The sequence below is a fragment of the Dicentrarchus labrax genome, unplaced genomic scaffold (genome assembly GCF_905237075.1).
Source record: "Dicentrarchus labrax unplaced genomic scaffold, dlabrax2021, whole genome shotgun sequence".
Lineage (NCBI taxonomy): Eukaryota > Metazoa > Chordata > Actinopteri > Moronidae > Dicentrarchus > Dicentrarchus labrax.
Window position 1 is genome coordinate 14,524,583 of NW_026136709.1, and position 25,116 is coordinate 14,549,698.

Below are 25,116 nucleotides of genomic sequence, written 5' to 3' on the forward strand. Positions count from 1 at the left end.
TTCAGCGGTACAGACTTCTACAAGCGATGAAAGTCCACAGAGAGATGCAAATGTCCAATTGATATTCATTGCACTCAAGCAGTCTTACACAGAGCAAGGGCATGTCTGATCACAATAAAACAAGAGCTGTGTGGAATTAATCTGAAGAGAGCTATACTAGAGCCAAGGTCAGTGGGGCATTTATTATTCTGATCTTTCTAATATACCAAAAAGAGAAGACAGGACTGCCCGGGGGTTACTTTTTAAAAAATAATTTAGGTGCACAGGTAGGCTCTTCTTGAGGTTGTACTGCAAATGTTCAGCAGTCTGACCAAGAGAACAATATACTGTTGATATGTGTTCAATCATTCCCCAAGTTACAACACACTGCTGCATTTGTATGGTCTGTTTCAGTGTCACTGTCCATTAGTCTGGAGCTCACGTCAGCACACTCGCTGATTGAACACAACATGTTCTCTGTGCTGCCAGAAAAATAGCAACCAAGATGCCAAGCCAAGTATTTGTCCACATACAAGGAATCTGACTCTGGTTTTAAGTTGCTCTTAATGTTATTACACACAGGACAATTGATTGGAAGATAAAAGACACATAGAGCTAAAAATAAAGACAAAAAAGCTGAACAACAATAGTAAAAGTAAGTGAAAAAATAGATATGTATATTTGAAAAGCACAACAACATGCAATGGCTGGTCAAACTGTTAAATTGTAAACAAAAATACAATAGTGCAAGGTTGTCGAGTCCTCGGATAAATATTGATTGATTAATATATTAGATTACATGAAATTGATATGTACAATATATACAGCATGCTTATCATGAGGATGTGCACACGTAAAAACTGTATTTAACCTACTGTTACTCTTCACTCCAAGTTCCTGATGGATCCTACAGTCACAGTAAAGGGAGGACATTGTGGTTGCTGGTGATGGTTTTGTGAGGACTGAGTAATTAGTGGAGCATTTTGGCTTTTTACCTGCTTAAACTGAGCCAAGAGGAGTTCTGTCTGTTGGCGGTAGACTGGCATAGTGGCTAGAAACTCCACTGGGATCAATACAGAGCAGGTCAGAGACACTGTGGCTGCACTAATGAGGAGCGCACAGGACCTACACAAACTGTAGGGGAACTCAAAATGGGTGGCTCATTGGGTGAGAGTGCCTGCCAGCTCTGATCAGGTGTGGTGTCCTGACAAGACTGGGAGGGATACACACACTTTTTTGTAGATTTGCTAAAAGTTCCTGAAAGTTTTCACAACTGGAAAACCTGCATCCTGAACTGTTATCCTCTTTAACCTTTTACTGTGGCTCTCCTGACGCCATGAACAGCTGCAGTTTTTACATGATGGTTCCTGCCTTGTGCGCTCTTTGCTAAGAAGAAAGTGAAACCTGTGATATGATCAGTTTTGTTTCAACATTGCATCTTTATAAAAAAAAAAAAAAGGGACATACTGTCTACTGAAGGACTGTACTTTCCATAATAATAAAAGTTTTAAACAATTAACAATTAAATAAAGATTTGCTTTATAAAGAAATTATGTAATTTTCTTCTGGTCATAAAGCATAAAGGGTCAAGTCTTCTATTCGGCCCATTTAAATGTATTCTACTCAGAAAAACAGTTATACATGATGTTTTTGGATGAAATTACTGGTTTAATAAAATATAATATAAACTTTATTAATACAGCACTTTTCAAAACAAAATTACAAAGTGTTTTACATGGCTGGGACCATGTGTGTGTTGCATTTTACTGCTGCTGATGTTTAAGGTTGCACTAATTTTTAACTACTTTATATACAATGCATCTTTATCTTTAGATCTTTGTATGTTTCTAGTGCTGCTGTCCTGCAAGTATCTCTACAAAAAAGTCATCTGTTTTTATCTTTGTGATGCATTTTCTAACCAGAGAGAGCAAGAGGTTTTTTAAAAAGTTTATTTAGCTTAAGAAATAGGAGAATTTTCTCAACTCAGTAAAGGAAAAGTGAATCACTCAGTTTATCAGAAATATTCACCAGAACTGAACTACATTAGTACTTGAGTAAATGTAATTACAGTAAATGTTACATTCCACCACTGAATAAACTGTATAACTGTATAAATGTGTAAAATGTTGTATTTGTATTTTTGTATTTATGTGTTTTAGGTTTGTAATCGGTTAACAGATAATAATGGTGAAAAGGTCAAATGTACAGTAGTATTATTATACAAAATTATCCATAAAAGTGTGTAAATTTACAGTAAGTTTAATTAATTATTTTTTCTTAATAATATGTATATACATATATTTTACACTTTCTTTGTCAATGTAAACAAATGTTTCCTATGCCAATAAAGCCCATTTGAACTGAACTGAATTTAACTTATACCCCTACTATATACAGTGTTTAAATATATGAGGTTTTCCAGTGCACAACGATTACACTGTAATAACATTGAAGAGAAAACAGTCCTTTAAAGCACATGTTGTACTTCCTCCAGGTGTCCACCGGGGGGCGGTGCTTCCTCCAGTTTGACGCCGCTGCCTTGGAAACGCACCACCGGAGAGCGTCACCACTTCCTGGAGCTCACGTTGTTGCTGACATCAGAGGCGCAGCTCCAGGGAAGAGCTCAGCTCTTCAGTGTAGTGTGTGTGGAGAGCAGCGGAGAGCAGGGTGAAAAAAAAAAACTTTCCTCTGAGAGACACCAGCCATCGCGGCTCATTCCTGCCTGTAAACTCTGGATTATGCACCTGGAGAGAAGAGGAGATCTTTCTGCCTGAAACACAGATTGTGTTTTAGTAATTTTCTGCGCTTTAGTACAGAGCGCAGTTTCCGGATTTCAGCCCACTGTTTTGGAAGATTTTTGTTGCTCTGCATCTGCTGGGATTTTTCCGATCTTCCTGTCGTTTTATCTGTCAGAACTTAAAACTCGCCACTTGATTCATCTTCATAAATCCTGCAGCCACGACAAGATCATGGAATATAGATAACAAGGTAAGAGTCCCAGTCTGGATTATTTCTCCGTTTGTTTTGTGCCATTACTGAGACCACTGCTGTTATTTCCTGTTTATTGCAACTGAAATGCCAGGACATTGAAGTAGACTTGCAGCTATTATTATTTTGCTTAGTTGTTGTGTAAATGGCTCTTCTGATCAGACACAAGCATGTGCAGTAGTTGTTTACTGGATGGGGCCCTCCTTGCAAGTGGAAACTGTTACCTCGACAACCCTAAATGAATTTGAGTGCAAGTGTTTCTTCAGTAAACTTGAATTTGGAAAGTACAGGCCCATAATCAGCCCCATTTTTGTTGTAAGAAGATACACTTTGTTTAGGAAATTCATACTTTGTTGCTAGGATAAAGGTTTGCATTTGATTATGAATTTTTATTTCCAGTACAAAATACTCTTTTATGGTTTTATCAATGGTGTTCTTATTGTAAGTAAAGTAGAAATTGCATGTGTGGAGGTTTGAGTGACGTCTGGAAAGTCATTGTCATCCTGTGCTTGTAGAGTCATTCATGGTCTAAATCTATTTTTTTCCTCTGCTGTCAGTCTCTCTCAGGCCTCTGTGATTCACAGTGGTCAGTTAAAACCAGTGTTTTCTTTGAAAGGAGGATTCCTCGTCCTTCACATGTTCCTCTTGCTTCCTGTCCACTCCTGTCCATGCATTTCTTCCAAGTATTTATAGTGTAAAAAGTGATGAGGATGCTGCGAGCTCGCCACGTATTCCTGCGGTGGCAGACCTCTGAGACAATCTGTGAAATTAGATTTTAATGAGGCCATCGTGTTCATCAAATCAAATCTATACCAACTGCACTCAAAGGAGTCCGAGCAGCAAACTGACGGATGAGTTTATCAGCACATTGGCATGCCCTTGGGGCTCCGAAATAGCCTTAAAGTGAGAGTCAAACTGTCAAGTGGAAGCCGCCCACAGATATGGTTGGTGTGCCTCTAGCAAAACAATCCATTTGGTTGATAACGGGACTGGATCCCACAGTAAAGATACCAGCCAGAGACAGAAGCCACAGGGTTACCTCTGTAATTGTGTTTTGATGGGACTAATGAAGAAAGGCGTTTATCGCAAGGTCGATATTGTTTGTCATGTGCTTTAAGGAGAGTTTCATTCTGATGATAGGGTTTTCAGATAGCATTCATGGCCTGCGTTGTCATTCATGAAAGGAGTGTTATAAAGCATGTCATGCACTGCAGACTAGTGCTTATGTGGGCTATATTTCTCAGCAGCCCACTTATGAGAAAATTGTGTTCATCTATTAACTCTCCTTAACATCCTGCTGTCAACCCTCAGGACAATTTCATGCTGGCTCCTCTCTGCCAGTCATTAGCTGAGTGTCTTAATCAGAGTGAACGCGACCTCTTCTCCACTGAGGAGTATGAAGTCATGCTATCATATGCCAGATTCACAGAAGCCTGACCACTTGCCAGACGCCTACCAACCAGAGGGGCTGGGGGTGAAAGGTTACTGTGACTCATATAAGAGGGCTGATTATCTTCCCTTGAAGGCCTGTTTTGGATGTTGCCTGGTTACACTAGAAAGGAGTTTGTCATTAGAGTTGAAGAAAGTGTCATAACTTCTTGACTAGCTTTAGTGTTGTCTTGTCTAACAGAAAGCCTGCTTGAAAGAAAAATGTAATCGATTGCATTATGGGATGTGTAGGAGCCAGCGTTTGTGGAGCTCGACCGCTTCACAGAACTAAAATTCAGGATGTCTTGGCCTCTCGATTTTGAAAAAAAAATGACCCAAATCTGACTATTCTGGAGTGCCCCTTTAAGTTAGATGTTTTCCCCCATGAGTCTGTAGTCTATAGACAAATAACCCATGATGCAATGCAGAAACATTTTAAAATATCTATTGAAATGTAGAAATACCTGTTTTACGCATGTAATTGAAGCCATTGCTCCAAACTGAGTTCTGATTTCCTTCCAGTCTTCAGTCATTCATCTGTAGAACTTAAGTTGAGTTCATGTCGACTAGATTCAGTTCAATGGACATAATAAATAACCTCATCTGCTAAAACCAAGCAAATAAGCCCAAGGAGTTCTCTGTAGACCTGTTCGATAGCATTGTGTTGAGGTATAGAGCCAGAGATGGGGACAATCATCACTGGGAAATAGTGGAAGCTGCCAATCTGACCAAACTCAGGAACTGGGCAAGAAAGCCCTAGTAACCTTTTTAAGAGAGCTCCAGTACTATGCAGAGATTGGAGAGCCAGAACAGAAGGGCAATAATCTCTGCAGCACTCATCACATCAATCAGAGCTTTGTGGTAGATAGGAGGCTAGAAGGAAGCCACTCTTTAGCAAAACACTAACGAAAGCCGCTTCAGACGTTGCCAGATGGCACAGACGACTCTGGGCATGAGAGTAAAAAGATTGTCTAGTCTGACAAGACAAGAAATTTAGCTCTTTGGCCTGATTGCCAAGCACTGTGTCTGGCACAAGCCAAATATCAGCTACCTGGATCATACCATCCCTACGGTGAAGCAAAGTAGTTGTAGCATCATGCTTTCTCAGCTGCAGAGACTGCAGAGACAGGTCAGGACAGGGAGAACAACGAGCTCGGACAACTACAGATATATCCGTGAGAATACTCAGAAACAGAAGGATAGTCATAGCAAAATGCTGGAGCAGCTCCAGCACTATTCTCTGTTTGTCTTTGTTGAACCCAGCACTGAACATAAATATAAAGATCTCACCTTTCAAACACTTTCTAAACAATGTGGCAGAGCTTGAGCTCATGTGCAATGAAGAAAGACTGACATTGCACAAATACAGGTGTGCAAAGCTGGTTGTGGCACACCCAAGATGACGTAAATCAGTCACTGCTGACAGTGGTGCTTCTGTACAGTAACACTGAGTCCACGTACATGTGTCAAATTTTAGTTTTTTTTTTCATTAAATTGACAAAACCTACAACATGTTCGTGCTTTGTCGTTATGGGGTATAAGGCTAATGGAAGAAAATCAACTTTTATCACTTTTTGAATTAAACCTACAGCAGACACAAAGCCGAAAGGGTCTGACTGCGTTCCAAAGTCAGCCTGGGTCGCCTTTCTTAGAGTGCAGCCAAGTCCAGCTTCCTCCCCTTCAGAAACCAAGAGGAAGTTGTCCTGATTGAGCTTTGTCTGCACGGCTTGTCTGACCGTAAGGACAAAGCCAGCAGCAGCAGCAGCAGAGCCGGTAAGGACAGCCGGATAGACAACAAATAACAACTGTAGACAAGTTTGTGTCGAATGGTATGTGGAATACTATAACTGGCCGGGCACCCTTGTTTTTGATTGTATCCCAATTTGTTTCAATATGAGTATATAAATAAAAAAGCAAAGGCTGGTTCATAGTTTGTTGCCGTGATGTTAAATGAAATCGACGGGGGGGACTCTTGAAATTATATCGTGAAATTGCTTTTGGATTTTTCTTTGCCACACTCGCTCAGCCTCTTGAGCATCAAAAGCACAGAACCGACACACTCTTCATGGATAAACCTTTGGTGGCAAAGCAGAAATCCTTTTCTTTCCTCTTCCTGAACCACAGCTGTTTGACATTCTTGTCTTGTGAAATGGGTTTAAGTCTATGAGCTCTCTCTGCATGGCTGCATTTGGGTGGGGAAACACAATGAATGAATGTGCTTGTAATAGCATATCACCGCATAATGGAAAAGACAGCTTACTTTACAGATTGTGCTTAGATTCCTCTCAGGGGGGGAGAGTATGGTTCTAGTGATCCAGGGAGTGGATATATGTTGTGGATAGCAGGAGAATCGCTCCTTCGTTCGGCTATTTTTAGCCAGTGTTGTTTGGTTGATGATAATAGCAGACAGATCTACTTATCTCTGTGCTAATAGAGCCATCACTTTCACTGAGGAGAATCCTCTTACACAAGAGTCTGATTGGTACCAGTGGATTGAGTTAACATAGTACACCCAGCTCTACTATTTATATGCCCCCTTTTGGGCCCTGATCATACAGAGTGCTTTCTCCTATGACTGCTATTGTCTCCTGGTTCAAAACTGGAGTGATGAAACCAATTTATGATTGAATAATCAACATTCACTGATTCCAGACCCTCAGTTTTTTTCTCCATAAACAGAATATATTTTAAATCTGGCCTGTTGGTCAAATAAAACAGTGTGTGCAATGGCGTTTTTCACCATTTTCCAGACACAGTGATTAAAGTGGAACTTTTTAAATACCTTACTTTAGGGAATATTCAATGTTATTCTACAAAACCCCTTTTAAGGCTCCACAAAACGAGGCTTCTCTGCGAGCATGTACTAGGTACATAATGCTGGTTTGCATGGTACTCTACATATTTATACATATTTTATCAAGGGGAGATGCACTAATTCTGTGTTTGTAGCCACACACCCATAGAAAGGACTGGATTATTTATTCAATGACACACACCTGAGTTAGCTTGATGTTTCTGCACCTGATGAAGAGCCCTTATAAATTAAATATCCGTGTCTTTTGTGCAGTTGGATGGACAAACCGAGCTATTTAAACATGTTAGGAGGCTCTTTTCTAAGATTTTAGAGACTTAATGGATTGTGAAATGATCCTAAATTGCAACTCTAAATGAAACTCACTAGTGCTCTGCAGAATAAAGAGCCCAAACTCCCTTGAATAATTGGCACTCCAGTGCAGTTCCTCTAATTGAGCAGGCATTTACAGACAAAATGTGTAAATAATGGCATCAAATCAAAAGGGAAATTCCTTTATTTGAAATAAAACATAGATTTAGTGCCAGACGACGGGAAGAATCCTCTTGTTGTTTTGTAGGAAGGAGTTGTTAGGCCTTGGAAACCTTGGATCTCTGCTCAGCAATAACTCCTGTGAGACAAAGCAAGAGGAAAGTTATGATAAATGAGAGCTGAGGCCCCACATGGTTGGACGTTCTCCTGCCCACACACTCCTTCCACCACCGACAAGTCCTCAAGTGTGTCCCTGCATTAAAAAAACCCCCGAGCTTGCTCAGTGTGCAGGAGGACACACTGTATTGTCTTACTTCCCAGAATCAGCCTGAATAATACTTCTGACTCATTTGGCCAAAGCTCAGTCTTGGCACACATTCAGCGGACAGGACACCCCCGCCACTGACCTTTTAAAAAGAGTAAGTCACCTAAATATCCGTGGCTCACTAGTCACCCTTCACTTCCTGCCTGACAGCCTACTGGGTATTGTGACCAGCTCACCGTCTCCTCATGATATCAGGGCTTTGATGCACTATATGTGACCTCATCGGCAGTGTAGATTTGTGTTGTTTGTTTTTTTTTTGGATACGGTATTTAAAAGCCTGTCTTGTCTTGTCAGCAATACATGAATTAGAAGAATAGAAGGACCATATCAGTGGCTAACTGTGTTGCAAACGGTGCATGTTTTTTAGAAATGTTCATATATTTGTCTACTTCTCAAAGGTGTTCATTTTACTTCCATACAATATGAAAATGAATTAGAAGAATTTTGAAAAGCTGCATTTGTTTTTGTTTTTATCTAATTATACTATTGTTATGAGGTGATGCATTGCAAATTTCAAGAGTCTGCTTATGTCCAAACTATACTGAAATTAAATGAAACCAACTATTAGTATGTGGCATGCTTTAAAAAAATGCTACCAAGATTTGTAGTTGAAGGAAAAGCTGGACATTGATTGAAGATTGATTGATTGTACGTCTGTACAGTAGATAGGAAGCTAGACCTAGCAGCCACTTAGCATAGCTTAGCATAAAGACTGGAAACGAGGAAATGGCTGGCCTGCATGGCTTTGTAACAAAACCTACCAATACCTCTCATATCTCATTTATCTCATTTGTTTAATAAAATAACAATTTGTCATTTTATCTCCCGGCCATGAAGTAGTCTAGCACACAACATGTACTCATAGAACATTTCATTTTAGTATGGATTTAACAGATATAACATGTTAATTACTGAGCTTCAAAGGTATTGGTAGGCTTCGGGCAGGGCCAGGCTAGCTGTTTCCCCCTACTTCCAGTCTTTATGCTAAGCTAAGCTAACTGGCTGCTGGCTTTAGCTTCACATTTACTGCACAGATGTGAGGTTACAGCAATATGTTCCTTTAAAACTTTCTGCCAGTCCTGGAGTTTAAGCATACCCCTGATGTCCACAAATATGCAGAATTTCCTTCAAAACAACCAGAGAACAAGCTAATTGTCAAAGTCGATCAATTTCACAATTGGTTAGAATAACAATCTGCACTTTTGTGGCTTGGAAAGACAGGTTTTCCTGATCCTTTCTGTCTTCCATCATTATAGTGCTTTGACCTCAGCACATGTTCTAATTGATCAAACTATCCCAGATGTCTTGTCCTCTCCACCTACTGATCTCTGTGATTCTCTTTATGGACTGTCTATTTTGGCATTTGATGGCTGTTACAGACAAGCTGCACTGGGAAATGGAATTCCAGTGAGCCCAAGAGACACATTGCAAAGTTTAGTAAAGTTGACCCCTTAAATGGCCATTTCCTTGGGACTCCACTAGAGTGATGTCAGACATGAGGTCATACTGCTCAGGCCACCAGGCAGCTAGAGAACAGACCTTCCACCCTTCTAGTCTAAAGAGGTGGGAGTTTCCCTCGGAGACCTACAGCCAACATCAAACTGTTTACTTGAGAGTGATGTCACAGAGCTGAAAGAGGTTAGTGTTGTGCGTATGCATATACGTGCTTGCCTGCTTGGTCTTGGCTGTGATTGCTGTTCAATCAGTCCAATAAAACAAATATTGCTGTGTGTGGTTTTGAGGAGCACGGCTCTGATTTGTCTGGCTCAGACAATTCCCCACAACCCTCCTCTGAAATCCCATCCTCTGCCGTCCTCTTTTTAATTAACTTCCTCTGTCATTTCAGCACAGTCCTCACACTGTGACAAAGGAGAGGCCTCTGCCAGTGAAACATTGGCCCGAGCGGTGATGTTATCCATATTTGACAGTGAAGTGCCTCATAGTGTTCGAAGCACTTCTGGATGTGGGTAGCATTTGTAGGTTTGTCTCATGATCTAGTGGAGAGACAGACAGTCTTTTCTTGGAGGACGTGTGGCGGCAGAGCAACAAGAGCGAGTGGCGATTAGCATTTGATCTTCAACAAGCGGGGCTGTCACAACGCCCGCCTGCCAAGAAGCGTGTGGAGAATTGGGCTGGCGATCTGTGGGCACCACTAGCCCGGCATCCTGCTGGGCAGAGGGGCGAAGCAGATGGGCCATCTGGTGACTCGCTGGCACAAGACAGGGGCTGTTCTGTTCCCGTGTGTGCATGTGTGTGTGTGTGTGTGCGTGTAGCATCAACAGACTGGACCACGTGGTGTTAGGAGACCACCTGGCTTGTGGCTGCTCTTCATCTCTTTCATGTGTGGTCAGCAGCACTGTACTAGCAAAGCCTGACACAGAGATTTGCTGAGACATATCATAACCCTCTTCAATCCGCTCTTGGCTTCCTTATATCAAAGGTATATCAGCTGTACAATAAAAATACAAAATACATGGTGGGTTTTGGTGATTATTACCCACATTTAGTGCTTATATTGGGATTTATTTAGAACGCCCTGTTCTCAGTCACCCTTGAAACATTTTTGCCCAGGCTCCAAATGTATGCTTTAAAGTTGCAGCTTTCCGATCCATCGGCTCTCGTCATTTGTGCCGCTGACAGCAGCGTACTGCGTGTTCCTATGTTCAAACTCAGCCGGCACCCTGTGACTCTGCCCCTCAGGCTGTAAATTGCTCTAGTGGCCGTCTTTATTGCTTTTATGAAAAGTTTTCTGGCTGACACAAAGAGAAAGTATTAGCGTCTCTGCAGACAGGCTGGAGTGTTTGTCTGTGTTTAGTGCTTGGGACACAAAGTGTACACAGTGGTGCAAGGCTTTTAAAAGCACAAGAACACATGCGGCATGGACACCAGAGAAAACACAAGTAAATGATGCTTTAAGAAAATAAGACAGACATTATATGGGGAGTGTTGCTGTTAATCTCTCTGGAGGCTCTTAAGTCTGCCGTACAACTTTATCTCCTTTTACAGTATTTTAAAAAATATTTCTTTCTATTATGTATTTGCCTTGTATAGATGCATACTGCTATCCCAGTACATTACCACCCCTTAACACAAATATGTTATACTCAGTGCCATTGTAACCGAGCTAGCTTTGAATGGGACTACACAATTAATCATGTGAGTGTTGAGTTGCAAAAATGAATCACAACGACAGAAGTGAAGCATTGTAATCAAACTGCAGTGCTGACACCAAATGTTGGCTCAATCAACTGGGGCTGTGAGACTGTAACCACTGACAACAGTAGCTGTGAGTCTGTGTTGTCTGTGTGTAGCAACGGGCAGCAGAAGCTAGTACTCAGATCACTCAGCCATAACAACCTGTCAAATAAAAGTCACAAAATAGCCTTAAAATGCCCGTTCTGAATGTTAATGTACGGACTTGTAAAGCGTTACACTGCCCCGAAAAAACATTTAGGCTTATTTGAATAATATGGTAACAAGTTTATTTGTGCTGTGTGACTTCATTCATACAGAGGAGGACATTAAAGTACTATATTTACTGATGTCCTGTTTTTAGTTCCTCTTTCATGAGCTTTGTTCAAATGCAACTTGTTGTTTTAGCCGCTGTTTCTTTATTTTGCATTTTAAAGCAACATTATGAAAGACGATACAGCACGTTGATCCTCTTACAAAAGTTTAATTAATAAGCGCTGTTGCTCAATTCAGTACACTCTTGCACACCTGCTGTTGCAACCTTACTGGTCTGGTATGACCAGTAGCTTGCTGTGCTACATTTTTAGTGCGGTGGCTAAATTTAGCAAACTTTGGCTGGATATGTCTGTACAACTGACAAGCTGACTTTTCTGTTTCTGATACACTACATTTGAGCTAATTGTAATTGTCACTTGTGGCCACACTTGCTGTTCTGCAAAATATACATTGGCTAGCTTTTTATAGCACTGAGAAGCTTTTTTGGCTTTCTGAAACCTGCAGCTTCCCTTCGGTTAGCCTTACATGGCTTCGTGATTGATGCTGTATGAAGGAACACACAAAAAATAACACAACTGCAGCTGTTTCACTTGTTCCTGTTCTCGTTTTTGCAAAGCCTGCATTGAAAGAAAAAACAAATGCGTGTGTGTGTGTGTGTGTGTGTGTGTGTGTGTGTGTGTGTGTGTGTGTGTGTGTGTGTGAAATGTCCACAAGTAGCCTGTAACAGGATGTGCTCATCATATTTAAGAAAAGTCATCTCACTTGCCTGCAGTACGAAATGATTGTTTGGTATGCACATAAACAACACGAGATAGATTTTTGTAGGAAGGGGTTTACTCTGCAAAACAGCTGCATTTTTCTCCACTCCTCCTCTGCTCTTTACTTACTATCATCAGTGGAACAAAAAGAAACAACTGTCAGAGGTAAAAGACTCTTTTCTGTATCACCTCATTATGGAATGTGACAACCACTTTTCTGCTCTGCACTCACCGACTTAATGCATAAAGAAGGCATTGTCTTTGAAGTGCTCATGGTCTTCACCTGAGGCAGGCAGTTCGGCAAACACCCACGCTCTGCCTCACCGCTGCACCATGGCATCTCAAGGGCACGAGGCTCCTCCATCAACAAACACTGAGGAGTTTCTCCACGGCAGCTGGCTTGTGGTTGTCAGAGTGGCAATAAAGAGGCATCAGGGCATTGATAGGATTTCGATGGCTCGAGTCACCGGCATCAAATGCAGCTCTTGGCTGTCATGTTGTTATTTGTCTGCCAGGAGTTTAAAAAAAAAAATAAAGGATATGTCAGTCTCAAGAGACCATCCTGGTTAAATAAAGATTAAATAAATAACAGAAGCTGTGACATTGATATTGGAAAAAACTCTTTGTGTTGAAACTACCACCTGCGTCCTGTTTTTTTTATTGTTTTTGCGAAATCACAGAAATATTATGTGCACCGAGCTGAAGGAGAGTGGCACCGTTCTTGAAAGTTGAAACCGCATTGTTTTTTTGTTCTCAGGATGAAATCTTCGCTTGCAGAGAGAAGTTGAGCTCCGTGCTCGAGTTCAACAGGGCCACTTCCTGATGATGACAGTAAACATGGGTGAGTAGTATTTGAAAGTGGGTTGCTGTACTCACAGTACATACATACAGACATTTGCACGATTACAGGGAAACGCACAAACATACACACCTCTCACACATCCTCTGGCAGGAACAGTGCGGAGAAAAATAACACGTGCGAGAGCGGAAAAAGTGTGAGGAGGCTGTTAACGGCTCCAGATGGCCAGTTTTATACACACTTGTTTTGGTCTTTTAACATTGTTAGTAAAAAATGTTGTTTTTCCGTATTTTGGTACTTTATTCAGATATGAACACTTGATTTTGCACATTGGAAGGTTCTGGGTGCACACACACACACACACACACACCTCCCCCAACAATATACAAGATCCCAGTGTTGCACATTTATTTATATTCACACCTACCAAGCCTGTGAACACACATATGCACTCCTACCTCTATGCAAAACCAGTCATCCCCACACACACACACACACACACACACACATACTGAGTTCCTCCATACAATACAACCACAACAATAGACTTTCTCCTGTGGTGTATTTGCATGTGAGCAGGTTCCGGAGGCCTGGAGGAGCTGTAGTCTTCACCTGTTACTAACTGACCTCTGTAAACAAAGCTCAAAATATTAAATCGATACCTGTGGTGTATTCTTACCATTTGAAACCAGACACCATGCACTGTGCGTCATAGCTGCAGCGCCGCGTTCACCCCTGGCTCCCTTCTTTTCCACTGTGATCCAAAACTATGTTGTTTCCACAGATGACGGTCTCCAAAATGGACCCGGACAGCACAGGAATTTACAAGGTAAATGCACGCTTCACGCCTCACGCCTCACGCCTCACGAGTGTTACTACTCTCATGTTTGTATGCTGTTGAGCTAGGTTAGCATAGCTTAGCATAAGGGCTGGCAGCAGGGGCAAATTAGTTAGCTGGCTCGGTTCAAAGTTATATTTATCAGGACTCACAGCGTCCAGCTTGAACACTGGATGTGTGGTCACCATACTCAAGCTACAAACATCATACACAAACATTACAGTAGTGTACATAACTCTTGGCAAATGGGCACATTGAGTGTCAAACTATTTCTTTACCATAAATCCAGTACACAAAGCCCCATTTAAGAGCTCATTACATTTCCATTACAGTGTAGTGGAAATTAAGGTACACAGGCCAAGAGAAGGAATGTCACAGCCTTTAGATGTTGAATGGAAATGTTTGCAGACACTCACCAATGAAAAGACTTTCGGCATAGACCTTGTACAAACATTAATTGCGCAACTATTGTTGCACACCCACAATACCCTGCATTACATCATAGTCATTATTCTTAGTGAAAGATTAACTTCAGGGGTTTAAACGTTACACCCATTAGGTGCTAAATTAGCTCTATCACAGTTTCGACAGACAGCAAAGTGTGTAGAGAGAGTGCGCCTTGCTTATTATAGCTGCTGTGTGTATTTATGTGTGTGTGTGTGTGTGTGTGCGTGTGTTGTGCGCGTGTGTTGTGCGTCAGAGCTCGGCCCGTGCTGCTGCAGAGTGAGGACACATTTGGCTCCAGCTGCTAATCCTGCCGGATGCCTTTGCCATGATGTGTCTCTCGGCACCAGGAAATCCCCTCAATGTCTTCATTCAGGCAGCCTGCCTCGCACACACACACAGTCGCTGCCTCTCTGGCCCCTTACACACACTTAGTTAGCTTGCAAGTTGCAGCACTAGCCTCTTAAAGCCAGGGTTACTCTCTGCACACTCTTGGGGCTGTAGCCTGCGTCTTCGACTCCAAACTAGCTGTTCTGGCTGTGGAGATCTTGCGACTATCTGCTCGAGCAGCAGCTGCTTTTATGTAAACTATCTCGGACTGGAGTTCCAGCTTCATTTCACCCACTGCCACTTTCACAGTTCTCAGCTTTAGCCTGAGAAAAAAAGAAAGATGCAGAGTGATGATGCAATGCCCAGCAATCAGCCTCCATTGTGTAATGTTGCTACGGCTCAGCTTCCTGGAATTCCCCCTATTCTTATGCAAGTCACATTGTGCCAAAGACACAAGAAGAAATGAACTGCAGGTATCCCAAACTACCCACAGCCACCAGAGAAAAACACCGGTCACATTGACATAAGGTTCCTCAAGTTCCTGTAGCTGGTTTTTGAGGCTGCTCCTGGCAGTGATGTGTGAGCTGGTTGCTTTCCACTGTGCTGGTGGTTAGCCTTGGCTGGCCCCTGCCTGGCAGTGGCCGTGGACCAGGCCTCAGTGATGTAATAACTTCATTTATAGGCGGCCATCACAGCCGGATCTGTACACCACCACGCAATTCTCACACTCTCGCTGCCCCCTTCGCCAAACGACCCTCCCGCTCTTCCCTCTCTACTATTATCCATAGGTCACAGCACATGCCTCAAACACACATAAAGACACACACACACACACACACACACACACACACACACACACACACACACACACACACACACACACACACACTCATACAGGCCTCTGTTGTTTGTTTTGTATCCTTGACTGCCAGTGCTTAGGGTAGTCTGGAGCTCTGAGCCTGTAGAGGCAGGACTGAAACAACACTTGTCACCAGAGAGTGAGGCAGCGATAATGAGAAATAAATATGGAGGTAGTGTTAGGTTTGATTTTAAGATTTTAATATAAGTAGAGTTGAGGTCTATTAATTGATCTGCCGATCAGAAAATCAGTTGACAATAATTAAGGGATCATTTAACTTTTTAAAAGTAAAAATGCTTGTTTGCTTTTCTTAATTTTTAATATAATTAACTCTAACTCTAAAGCTCTGGTAGATTTTGGTGAAATGTTCACTATTTTTAAATATCTTGTTGAGTTAATTTGCTAAAGATCCATCGAACGTTTTTCAATCAATTATGAAATCATAGCCACAGTCGTGAATTGCATTCCTACTCTCGAGTAAAATCCCATTTCCACAAAATAAAAGCACTTTCCTAGTCTTGCACACACTACAGTGCAATAGCAGCATGTTTATTAATTTCACTTGGACAAATGCTCTTTGGCCTCATGTCCATCTCTGATTGATTCAATCCGATTCAATCAAAAATCCATTAATGTCCTGATGTGGAATAATGTGGTTAACCCAGCTCCGTACTCAGAACAGAGACAGTGACTCAGTTCCTTCCTGTTCGGAGAGGACAGGCCTGGTCCAACTGTTAGTCATCCACCACTCCTGACAGGGTATTTTAACCACTGTGTGAGTCCCAGCAGGGAGCTCCAGGCCGATACAGTACGTGCTGTATGTACGAAAAGGCAACACTGTGTGGTGTGTGGCTTGTTTACATACGTAGGTGTGATTTCACTCTTTCCTCTATTCTTCCCTCTGTCTTAACACTTAAACAAGCCAGGACAGGAAGACACCAGAAGTGGCTCACCTGTCTCACAACTACCTTATCTTATCGCATCCAAGCTACCCACACATGTAGTTAAAATTTATTGCTGCAGAAAGGAATGTGCTAATGAGGCACACAGCATGCCACTGCATTTGATAAGAAATGTGCTTACTTGATTGTCTCTAATTATACTTAATTCTCAGTCAATTAGTTTTGATTTGCTCTGACGTAATAAAGTGCCCAATAAGTTATCATCATTAATTTGAATAATATCAGTCCTTCCCCTCGCACTCTCTCTGTTTGCACTGTTCGCACTGTTTGCACTATGTGCTGAGATTTTGTGGGTGTAACTTTTCTTATCGCCGTGCCTTATTTATCTGCAAGTGGAGGGAGTGTGCCAGTCAGCAGGGAGGGGTGTTACGTCGTACCTCCCTTCACTCCTGCTGCTATATTGGGATTGTCAAACAAGACGTTCACCTCCGTGGTTAGCTGCTGGTGTGGTTCGATCTCAGTTTATGTTAGCTCGCTCACTGGGCCAGGTGAAAACAGGTGAATGTTTGCAGCCGCCAAAAGAGCTGGTAGGAGTAGTGAGAAATAGCTTTGAGTGAAAAGCAGATAAAGGTTTTAAAGTGAGATTATGTAACTTTTGAAGGAAGAAATAACACTTATTCTTTATAAAATTGAAAAGTTGAATCCACAAGCACTAAAATCTCCCCTTGCTTAGTTTAGTGAACTCAAATGTTTTGCTGCTTAAGCCTCACTTAATCTGGTATGACTAGTAGCTTATGTTGGCTCATATTAGCTATAGTTGTGTGATGGCCTCCCGACCTCTGCTAAATTACGTAATCTCCCTTTAAAGGGTCAATTCATCCAGTGGTATCCATCTTTGAGGTTCCTACCTCCACCTCAATACAAAGGAGGATGCATAATTTAAAAATGACCCTATACGCCCTATAAATTGAACACTGCTGTGCATTACATTGCTGGATTTATTTTAGAAATGTTAGATATCTGGATTCAAGTGTGTGACAGCTGAAATATGCTAATTCAGATATATTTTCCATAGCTTGTTTAAAGATATTCTGGAAAATATTGGAAATTACTCGCCTAAGAAAAAATAGATAGGGCATGTAAAATGACAACACTTTATTATTATATAGCTGGAATTTATTGACCTTGAGATTGATTAGATTGAATGTCTTTAATTGGGAATGTGATAGGGGTGCCAGTAGAATGCATGCATACTGGATTAGATCAGATTCAGATCAATCAGATGGTTATTGGGGCAATACTGCCCTAAATACAGTTTCTCTCTTAATGTCATTAGAAAGATATAGAGATATAGATAGATATGTCTGTCGACATGTTACTTTAATTATCCTGATGAGTTTGACGTATGTGGGAAATTTGGGGAAAAAAAGACCACTGGAATTGGATTAGGAATCAGCATCGGCACACACCCTTGAGGTGGGGTATCGGAGGGAGCATTGAGAAAAAAAGTCGGGGCAGCGCATCCCTAATCTGGGTGTGTAAATCTGCGTTTGTGTGTGTGTGCTGTGTCCCCTGGGTGAACCCAACGGACTGGCCCACGGTCGGTGAACAGCTGGCCACAAGAGCCTTACAGTGGGAACAAGATCAAATGTCGTCTCAGACCCCATCTGCTCCATGTGCCGCTATCACACTCGCTATGTGAGTGACATTCCCAGTGGTCTTTCTCACACACACACACACAGATCCCTTTATATTTGAAAAAATGTGGTCTATCCTGCAGGTGCTGTTTGTGTTGCATAGCACACACCTGGCCTGGTTTCCTAGTGAACGATGTGTGTGTGTGTGTGTTTATAATGAATGCACCCAGGGCTCATCTGAAAGGCAAGCAGGAGCTGAGGTCAACGACCTCTTCTTTATATTGTAATCACCGCACTCAGATAATTGGTTCTATTAAAGTCTCTTGATATGGTAATGTCTGACATACTCATCTGCATGATTGCCCCCTTTACACATGAGAGTGTGTTGTTAGTGTGTTTGTGAGTGTGTACGGCAGAGAGTGTGAAGTGGGAGAAGAGAAGTGAGAAATGGAGATACTGAGCGTCAGGCTTTCGCACTTGCAGGTTTGCTAAATGATTTTTAAGGGTTTAATGAACACTATAGGCCTGTCCCCTGTAAGGAGTGAATTATGAATTTAAAATACACTTGACTTCCTCAGTGTTCGGATTTCTCCATCAAAGTCAGTAAGCTCAGTTCACGCTTAAGCCTGCAGCCACTTTTTTTTATTCTCAATCAGTGTGTGACAAAAGAGAAGATCGATCTTTGTCTCATTACAGGAGACCAAATTTCAGCTAAAGAATTATCTTCCTGAAATATTGAAGTGCTTAATAACCGAGCTCCCGGCTGCAGACTCGCAACCACATTGTCCCCTGCGACAGGCACTCATTGACACACATGCTGCATTATTAAACACCTTTGCTCTTTCATAGCTTTTGTATGCAGAGTACAGAGTTTGAGAGTGTTCAGAATTGTTAGGTTTATTCACAGCGTCAGAATTTCTCACCTCAGTCATACCTAAATCAAGGAAGATTTTTCTTGCCCAGGTGTCATACAAAGAAAATATCTGCAACGGTGATGCAGTGGAAATTCCACAGATTGTATCAGAACAGGAAGTTACACATGGCGTTGCCTCATTGCCTGGTCTGAGCTATGAAGCAAGACTTATTATCAAGGAATGGTCACATGGGTATTTTATGCCACACATAACATAGGGGTGTGAGGAAATATTGAAAAGTATTGCAGTATTTGGTTTTGTGATATTGTATCAATTCTCCAAAACCTTGTATCAATATCAGTGTTTTAAACTGAGGGCTATGATGTTGGATGTAACAAGGACTGAGAATACAAATGCAGATCCCGCTGTACTTTTTAGGCATATGGTGGTGTGTTCTTTATACCATGACAGTTTTCCTACAATTATTGACCTTGTACACCTGTATAGAGATACATATCATACCAGATTCTTGCCACTACACAGTCCTAATATATAGTGAGTTTACACAACTGTAGGTAATTTTCCCGCTGATAAAACTCTACTTATCTTAAAGGAATTGCTCATAACTAATTTGTACTTTCTTTCTCTAGACGACGAGGAGGCACTTAACTCCATTATGAAGGACCTGGCAGCCCTGGGTCGCTGCTACACCCAGCACAACAGCCACAAGCCCAAGAACAGAACCTTACTCTACAAACAGGTACAATGTTTTTTGTTATCTATCTCCTCTGTACCGATATCAACCTAACCACCTCTAATAGGTTTAAGTTGTGGCTGGTAAAGGTTTGTAGTTAAAGCTATCATGTTTGTAACAGTGGATTCAAATGAAAAGTCAAAACATGAACAGAAACTTCCCCAACCTGTTCTGCATTATCATATTTTTGACAAAACTTAAAATACAGCTCCAGTATCAGATTGCAATCATCAGTAGCATGCATGTTTATTTAGCAGTTTTTTGAAAGAAACAGTGACAGGACAGAGAATAGAAGTGGATTGTGTTGCATGAATAGTTGAAACTTTTCCTGCTGTAAATCCTCCCTGCCTTTGGAATCCATGGTGACGGACACAAATTCAGTCAGATCACAGCGGCCATTCTTCAGGACAAAGAATAAACTTACAAACCTTTTACAGCCACCTTTTTAAGCCTATAGATGTTTGGTTTGAGTAACACATTAAAGCGGTCACACTTTCTGCTCCATTACAGTTTATATTAACCACACACATGCAAAGCACAGCAGTGCCTTTAACATTTACTGTCATTCTGGGTTCACATGCAAAAACACTTTCTTTTTGAGTTTTTGTTGGACTGACAGCTGCTGGCTGCCAAAGTCAGGTGAAGGTTGTGCTGTGACTAAAAGGAGCTTATTCTGAGTCAAACACATTTTACACACCGTAATGTGACAGTGTGCTGCATTCACTCACAGTTATTGGCATGAGAATCCTAAACTCGAGGAAGGAGATTTGACAGCTTGCTATGTGTTGTATGTTTATGCTGCAGGTGCACACAGACAAAGCACATTTGTCTGGTCTAGCTTGTGCCCGGATCGGTCTTTTGTGAAGAAGCCAAATCCGATTTTAATTTAGAAAAATGCCACCTACATTCACAAAGTCATCCCTAACCAAGGTTATGGTATGGTTTATGGCCTGTCACCTGTTTATGGCCACAGTAGATCAGTTTAGAAATCACTAGAAATGATAAATTGACACATTTCTGGCTGCTAATCATTCTCCTCAATGGTTTTAGTACGCTGAAAACATCAGTGGCCCCAGGTTTTCTTTCCCCTCAATCACTTTGGGCCTCTTTCTGAAGTAGTTTCCCTGTGCTGTCTATCCCTCTGTGGAATGATAATTGGCAAATCCTCTTGAAGCACCGATGTTTATGATGAGACATAAACAAACAGTGAGGAGCAGAGAGAGTTTCCGCTGCTCATCTGTGAGTCGGAGTAAACCCCTACTTTTTAACCAATCACTTCGCGCTGATATGATGTCAGTGTTCGTTTATCACCATGACCTCATGCAGACTTGCAGGCTCCTCCAGATTCCTGCCTCTTTTTTTTTTAAAATAGCAAACGTAGCTTCTGTCATGCCATCAAGTCAAGTTGAAGGATAATGCTGTCTTTGTATTGCAGAGCAAAAAGTCAGCAACAGCAATACAAAACATGTATCATTATAATGCTTTTTGTCACTTAAATTTCCTTGTCCGGCTTATCGCTTTAATTTATTCCGCAGCCCAAATCCCACGTATAACCATGAATCATTTTAACTTTCCACTTCCATAACTCCCCTCTGTTGTTTTCCTCTCAACAGGATTTAAGAGTCAAGCTGGAGCATGAGAGAGAAAAACGGTATGTTGGAACCTCCGTATTGTTTTTTCTACTCCTCTGTCCAAGCCTTAACTCTTCACTTTGGATCTTTTTTGTTATGCTTTGCCATGCCTGGGATTTTGTGTCTAGGGGAAATCACAGTTACATGCCAGAGTAGCATAAAGAGAGGGAAAAATTCCTGCTTTGACATTTCGCCGCAGCCTTGTGTTTCAGACTCGGACGGGCCGTTTGAGAAAGGGGTGGGGGTGGGGGTGGTAAGAGGGCCTGAGAGAGGGAGTGAGCAAAAAGACTGAGTGCCAAGAGTGTCAGTTCAGTGTCCAGTCTTCCAGGCACACCCCAAATTAATACTTCATCTTCTGTGTTTTTTTGTGCTTTCCAACCGTCCCCCACATTCTTCACCCTGCTGCCATCTGTCCTCCCTCGCACCACCAGCTTCATAGTTACTCAAGAGGCAAAGCATGGTTTCACTCATCCTGTCTGGAGACACTGTTACAAGCAGTTTTTCCACCAAGGTGCCTTACAGTTTGTTTACCATGTCGCGGTCCTTTAAAAGCTAAGGCGCCCAGTATAAATAACAGATCTTTTAAAACGGGAGAGGCTTTATTTGGTGCTGAGGTTCATTTTGTCTATGCTGCAGCTCCAGCGTTCCATGTATGGATGCTGCGTGAGTCTTTCAGGTTCTGGTCCAAGTTCGTAGACACACTTTGTCCCCATGAAACCTTTATTTAACAACCCACAGTGAGTCTGGAGTTGTCCAAACAACTCCTTAGGGGGTGGGGGTGGGAAATGACAAACACAGAGTGTACTGTTACAGTGTACTGTTCAGAGGGAGACTGACCAGAACCTACTAGAATAATTGTCTTGATTCATCAGCATATAGGAGCAGGCATTGGTTTGGTGAGGCTTTGATTAGAAACCCACAGGCTCACAAGAGTGAGAAAGAGAAGGGAAGAAGCACGCTCCTTCAGCAGAATATGGCTTCATGTTGGGCCTCTCCACTTTTTCACAGCCCTAATTGGCTACTGCTGAGGACGAGACGAGTTTTTCATGTTCCTGTCTCCCTGCGTTTCTGCCTCCCTCTGTTTCTCCTTCTCTGACTCTTCTTCTCTTTCTCATGAGCTCCCCTCACACCTCCCTGGAACAACAGCTCACTCTGGAAGACACCATTCACTGATTTTGAAAGCAATTCTTTTTTTTATCCATTTTTTTATTCACTCTTTGAATTCACACTCTCTCTTTCTCCTCACTCTGTTTTTTTTTTTTTTTTTTGTCATGTTGTTAGTTCGCTATTTCCATGTTATGTTTGTCCAAACTCTGGCTGCTTTCACTTTGATTTAGGGCCTGTTTTGGAAATCAGTAGGATATCCTGATTTTGTTACCGCAAGGGGTAAAATAATCATATCACATCGCAGCATTAGCATGACTAATGTATTTATTTATTTAAAGCTGCTCTAATCAAAATTACACACAACATTATATTAACAATCAGTCACATTATTATGTATGTTTATATTATGTACTTTGCAATTCCCGACAGTCCTACAGTGTTTTAGCATCTTTGAGCTCATTGTTTTGGTTTCCTGCTCCACAACAGTACCGCTTTTGTTTATTCTCTTACCAGCAGGTGTTTTAAGCAAAAAAACAACCGAGCACCAAACGGCTGACAAGTAAAGTTAGCGATTATCCAGCTAACATAGTTGAGCATTTAACAGCTAAATAGCCAGACATGTTTTCAGGACTTGGTGGAGAACAAGGACGGAGCTAAAAAACAGTGAACTTACATTCAACAGGTGGTCAGAAACACGACTCCAAATGAATACTAATGGTGCTCGATGTTAGCCATATCAACCTAAAATGTGATAATACATCAGTGTTGTGTTTACAGTTTGTCTCCACTGCCACCAAAGTGGCCAAAAAATCACTTTATGCAGGTTTAATGTTTATATTTGTAGGGATAAGTACATAGCATCGACCAGAGCCAAATAACATAGCATTTACAGTCTGAGCTAGTTAGCAGCTTCTGTCTTCAGTTGGGCCTTTATGCAAATACATATGGCTCAGTAAGATAAAATACAATACAAAATAATGAACACAAGCACTACTACATTAAAAGTGCTGTAAAAAACTAATTAAAGGCAACATAACAACATTTCTGAGCCCTCCTAAAAAACTGTTACTTAGCAAAAAAACCCCAAACTTGATTAAGTTTGACTAATTAATTCAATTCTTTTCATTGTTGAGAACACAGAAAAAACGTAACTGTACAATCATAATCCAAGTTGCAGCACCAGTGGGAATTACATGTTATATCTGAGCAGCGTCCACAGCACTTGAGGTATTAGGAGTCCCTGAGTCAGGATAACCGTGTTGTCTGTCCACAATGGAATCTAATTGTACGGTCTCTCTTTTCATTGGCAAGCGCTGAAGGTTTGGGGCAGGAAATAGGAGCTGTGTCTCTCTTCCCCCTGGCTCTGCCTCAGGGTCTCCTGCCAGAGAGTAAAGGAACAGAGCCAGACCCCTTTTTTTTTCTCTGTGTGTATGTGATTGTGATTGTGTCCATGAGAGAAAGGGACAGAGAAAGAGAGAGTGAGCTGGAGGATGTGTGAAAGCATTCATTTTACTCTGCAAATCTGAGTGTCCACATGCTTGCACAGAGGAAGGAAAGCCATATCTTTCGGGGCAGCATCCTCATACCCCCAACCCCCCACCACATCCCTCCAGCTCTTTATCAGACACATCATTGGCGAGTATAAACAGAGATGGAGAGCGTTTAGCTGTGCTGCTGCTCGCCTCTGATCTGCAAGCCTCCCTATTCCCAGAATCCTCTCCTCAAATGAGGGAACCAATGAGGAGTCATTAAGATAGGCAGAGCTTTGGCCTCTGATGAGGAAATGATGGGCTAAAAACAAGTCCTTTTATCAGGATACTATAAAGAGATAGTTGTCTGCGGATTCTTCAAAAGCAGAGTGAGGGCAGACAGACAAGAAGAAATGCCGGAGAGAATCTCTTTCTCTTTCTTCCATTTTATTTTGTCAGGCTGTCTCCTTTATTTTCCCACTCACAGTCTGTAAATATCTCCACGACTCTGTATCTTTCACTCTGTCACTCTTTAAAAGAGGAGGGAAAGACACACATCCTGCTGCTTGTGCTGCCGCTCCAGATTTTTTCCCCTTTCCTCTCAGGAAGTTTCCCATCTGCCTTTGTGCAGGCTTAGTGGAGAGGCCCGGTGGTGTTGAAACAGTGGCCGATGCACACACTGATTGGGAAGCACACTCATGCATGTAGAGTTTTACAAACACGCACGCATCCATATACACACTCATTGCAAACAGTCACTGATAAGCTAGGACTGGGACGGACAGACAGAGTGTACACACTCAGTCATACACGTAGGCGTACAGTAGATAAGACATTCGTATGCGTGGGGGGGGGGGTTACTCTGGCACTGTCTTGTTTTCATTGCATTGATTAATGCCCCTTTAGCATCAGCTCGCTCCTCTCCTTGACCTGGCTGACCTGTCTATTTTTCCTCTTGTTACCATAGAAACCCATAAACCATCATAAAATGGCTTACAAAGAGATTCTCTAATCCACTCATATGTTAGAAGAAAAGCTAATAAGGCTACAGAGACTAGGAAAGAACTGGATCCGTTGCATCTATAACTCCATTTCTCTGTCTTTTCACCCCATTTTTTCTTTGGTGTGTCTTATTGTCATGAGCATGTAAAAAAACAACTGTAACCAACTTGTAAACTACGACGTATAGCTGCCAGCCAGCTGATAAAGGCTGGGTTTTAGAGTCTGTGCTTGTGAAGCTAGACACAACACTGGCTTCTATCT

The 25,116-nt window shown here is 41.8% G+C and overlaps 1 protein-coding gene across 1 annotated transcript in view; it reads left to right on the forward strand.

The window, feature by feature from the left end:
* Window positions 1-2,582: 2,582 nt before the first annotated feature.
* The window catches only part of map3k22 (mitogen-activated protein kinase kinase kinase 22), a 38,157-nt gene continuing 15,623 nt past the window's right edge, over window positions 2,583-25,116 (forward strand). The window contains exons 1-5 of the mRNA XM_051410571.1: window positions 2,583-2,967; window positions 12,987-13,070; window positions 13,813-13,857; window positions 19,543-19,652; window positions 21,260-21,297. Of these exons, the coding sequence (XP_051266531.1) occupies window positions 13,052-13,070; window positions 13,813-13,857; window positions 19,543-19,652; window positions 21,260-21,297 (212 nt within the window). The 5' untranslated portion in view covers window positions 2,583-2,967; window positions 12,987-13,051. The remainder of the gene's footprint in view (window positions 2,968-12,986; window positions 13,071-13,812; window positions 13,858-19,542; window positions 19,653-21,259; window positions 21,298-25,116) is intronic.